Source organism: Gavialis gangeticus, unplaced genomic scaffold (genome assembly GCF_001723915.1).
Source record: "Gavialis gangeticus isolate Ggan-Ray unplaced genomic scaffold, GavGan_comp1, whole genome shotgun sequence".
In the NCBI taxonomy this organism is placed as follows: Eukaryota; Metazoa; Chordata; order Crocodylia; family Gavialidae; genus Gavialis; species Gavialis gangeticus.
The window spans coordinates 48,750,708-48,754,167 of record NW_017729000.1 but is presented as its reverse complement, the minus strand read 5'-3'; the positions used below and the strand labels follow the sequence as shown (position 1 = coordinate 48,754,167).

Below are 3,460 nucleotides of genomic sequence, written 5' to 3'. Positions count from 1 at the left end.
GGGGGCGCGAGGCGCTGCTGCGCGGGACCCTGGGCCCGGCCGGGCCGGGAGGGGATGTTCCGCGCGCCGCCTCGTGTCCCAGCAGGCTGCGAACGGCCCCGCCCGGCCGGAGCCCCCTGTGACCGGCGCGGGCCTGGTCGAGCGGAGCTATGAGCGGGCTCCGCCGTACGGCGGCGCCGGCCTGGGCGTTGTTCCGCGTCCTGCGCGCCTTCTCCGCTCGGCCCCGGGACCGGGTGAGTGCTGAGGGTCTGCGAACAGAAGGGCGATGTCAGGCGAGAGCAGGGGATCGTCAAGCCCGGGCAGCTCACAGCACAGCGCAGGGCCCCGAGCTACATCCACAGTCAGGGCTGCAGCATTCGCCCTGCGGGGACCCCCACAGGTCTGGAAATCTGGCGGCAGGGAAGTGGTGACACAGGTACTTGTTGCTTTCCTCCTGCCAAATTTCGGGACCAGGGGGAGGTCTGCAAGCTGAATGAAACACCCCTGCGTGCCATAAAGCACCTGTGTTCAAGATGTGCAGGGCTTGCTTCAGATGTGCAGGGCTTGACCTAGCAGCTGGATCCCTCCCCTTCCCCTCCCTGTCTGTGGACTGGCCCCCCACTGCTCATCCAGCTCACAGGGCCAAAAGGTTGGGCACCACTAATCCAATCAGTGCTAATGGCATTTATTTTGGCTAATTAGAAAATGCTGAGTCTGGTTTAGGGGCTTGCTAGTTTATCAGAAAAGACAAAGTAAAGACACTTCCTTATTATGGAATTGTTATACAGCAACTGCTCCCTGATTCTTGTGTGCTATGCTGGTCTGAGCTGCAAGGACTATGTTGGAGCCTTAATAATATTTAAGACCACACATGTGAGAGAACCTGATAAAGCCAAGACCTGAATTTCAGTGGAGCTTCTAATAGTAAGGAAACTTACTACAGGCATTGTAGTGTCTTTCAGCTGAGTTGTCATCTTGCCATCTCTCTCCATACTGTGACAGCTGGCTCTTGTAGGTCAGCATCAGGCTTTTTTTTTTTTTATCACCAGCCTTGTCTCTGTTCCCAGATAGTAGAAACTATGGGAAAGCTCATGCAGACAAAGGCACAGCTGGAAACCGAAGAAGGGAAAAAGAGCTTCGTTCCTAAAACCCCCAAGGTAATGGCTTGTCTCCTTCACAGATCTGGGTCTGTCCCAGGTTGCCTCCTTTCCTAATAATCCTATCTCATTTCCTTTGATTGCACTTGGATTGGTGCTTCCATCATTGAAAGAGATCTTCCTTTTTCAGACCTACATTTTGCAGTTTCTTGCAGGGTACCCTCAGCTCCAGCTTCTCAGCTGTAAAGCTCTTCTCTTATTCTGTTCCTTCTTTGTGGTTGACTCTTACACCAAGGAATCATCAGTTTTAAGCCCTAGTTGTCCCTTGTCATGAACTTTTCATTGCTATTTTGAATAGCCACCACAGCTGGCAGCTGCATGGATGTTGGCTGATCTGTGACATTAGGATACTTAGGTTTTTTAACACTTCTTCACCCATTTTTTGTTGGGTTTGGCTTTCAGGGCACCCAGGACTTCAGCCCAAAGCAGATGGCCATCCGGGAGAAAGTCTTCAGCACCATCATCAACTGTTTCAAGCATCATGGGGCTGAGGTCATTGACACCCCTGTGTTTGAGCTGACAGTGAGTGCAGGGATGGCAAGTTAACGTCTGGGAGGGTTTGACTGTGCATCACTGATGCGAGTCAGACGGGATCCTTGGCTCTGTAGTTTTGTTTCCATTTAATTTTTGGTGCATTAAGGGGTAGCAGCTGAATTAATTGTAACTTTAGGGACAGGTCCCTTGACTAATGCCTCAGCTATAAGTAGTGCCCAAGGAAAGAAAACTCATTCTATAGTAAAACTGGAGAGGGCTTGGATCTGATCTTGGAAAGTCAGGCTCAAGGGACTCTCTGCTTCTGGGAACAGCTTGCTGCTGGATTCTGCTCCTGGGCCTTGGCTCTTTTACCTGACAATTGTCTTTTTTTCTCTAGGAAACTCTGACTGGGAAGTATGGAGAGGACTCGAAGCTCATTTATGATCTGAAAGATCAGGGGGGTGAGCTGCTTTCCCTTCGCTATGACCTCACTGTATCCTGCCAGAATTCCTACTGTGAGAGAGATCCATTTTGGGGCAGGGGCAGAGGGAGAGGAGAGATGGGGGGGAGTTGCAGGTGTTTTAGGGACTGGTGGAGGGTGGAAAAAGGGGCAGGAGGATGCAAGTTAGAAAGGAGCTTGCATTTGTCATCTTCACCTTGTATACAGTCACAGCTTGTCCTTGTCATGATCGTCTCCTTTCATCTATGCTCCTGCAGTTCCTGCCTCTGACTAGTTCAAGCCCCCAGCCTTTAACACTCTGGCAGGTGCACAATCCCCGCTTTTGCCTCACTCCATAGTTTTTCCTTTTATTCTTAACTAGGTGTTTATACTTCCATTATCATACTGTGTCTAGCCAGACTTGGCTCAGAGGAAAAGCTTTATTTTTTAGATACTGAAAGACTTATGACCAGGGGTTGTCAGGCTTTTACTAGGACAAGACGATGCTTACAAGCATTGCCAAGTCTCTGCCCCTCTGCAGCAAAGTAAGCTCAAATGTTGTAGAACAGCAAGTTCTGCAGGTGAGGGGAGTACTGCAGAGTCGAGGGGTAGCGCAGCATAGCTCTGAGAGACCAATCCACTGTACTGGATTGGACCTCTGCGTCACACTTCACAAGCCATAGGTTGCCAATCCTTAGTTTTAAAAAACAGCACTGATCCTTAAAAAACAATGAGATGTGTCTAATAAGCATCTTCTAACTCAGCACTAAAGCTGCTATATGGTTACTGTAAAATCAAAGAACAATAAGTCATGAAAGCAAAGTTTCACTTTAGCAAAACAGTTACTCAGGTGGATCAAACAGTAGTAAAAGTGTACTCTGGCATGGTGCTGGAATGCACTTCAAATATAAGATCTGATCACAAACAAATATCTTTTTTTAACAATACCAGTTAATAAAAAACTTTTTTGACTTTTTTATTCTCATTATTTATACTACATGTCAACTAATTCTGTTCAAATGCATTTTAAGTCTATTTATATGCATGAATTATGTTTAAAATATGCATCATCCCCTTATCCACTCCTTGTTTTTGCTAACATCCACATTCTGTGAGCAATTAGCTTACATTTACTAAAAATCTTTTGGACTATTCAAAATCATCTGCAGGGAAGTTTCGTAGTTGGTAGGGTCAGAAGGGACCTGAGCAGATCATCAAGTCCAACCCCCTGCCATGGGCAGGAAAGAATGCTGGGCTCAAATGACCCTGGCTAGGTGATTATCTAGCCTCCTTTAGAAGACCCCCAGGGTAGGAGTGAGCACCACTTTCCTTGGAAGTTGGTTCTAGATCCTAGCCACCCTGGCTGTGAAGTAGCACCTCCTGATATCTAGCCTGAATCTACGCTCTGTCA

The 3,460-nt window shown here is 48.0% G+C and overlaps 1 protein-coding gene across 1 annotated transcript in view; it reads left to right on the top strand.

Annotated features, from left to right (window-relative positions):
- The first annotated feature begins 20 nt into the window (after positions 1-20).
- LOC109290204 (histidine--tRNA ligase, cytoplasmic-like) overlaps positions 21-3,460 on the top strand; it is a 16,073-nt gene continuing 12,633 nt past the window's right edge. Inside the window, exons 1-4 of the mRNA XM_019506613.1 lie at positions 21-233; positions 1,047-1,136; positions 1,539-1,658; positions 2,008-2,103. Coding sequence (XP_019362158.1) covers positions 150-233; positions 1,047-1,136; positions 1,539-1,658; positions 2,008-2,103 — 390 coding nt within the window. The 5' untranslated portion in view covers positions 21-149. The remainder of the gene's footprint in view (positions 234-1,046; positions 1,137-1,538; positions 1,659-2,007; positions 2,104-3,460) is intronic.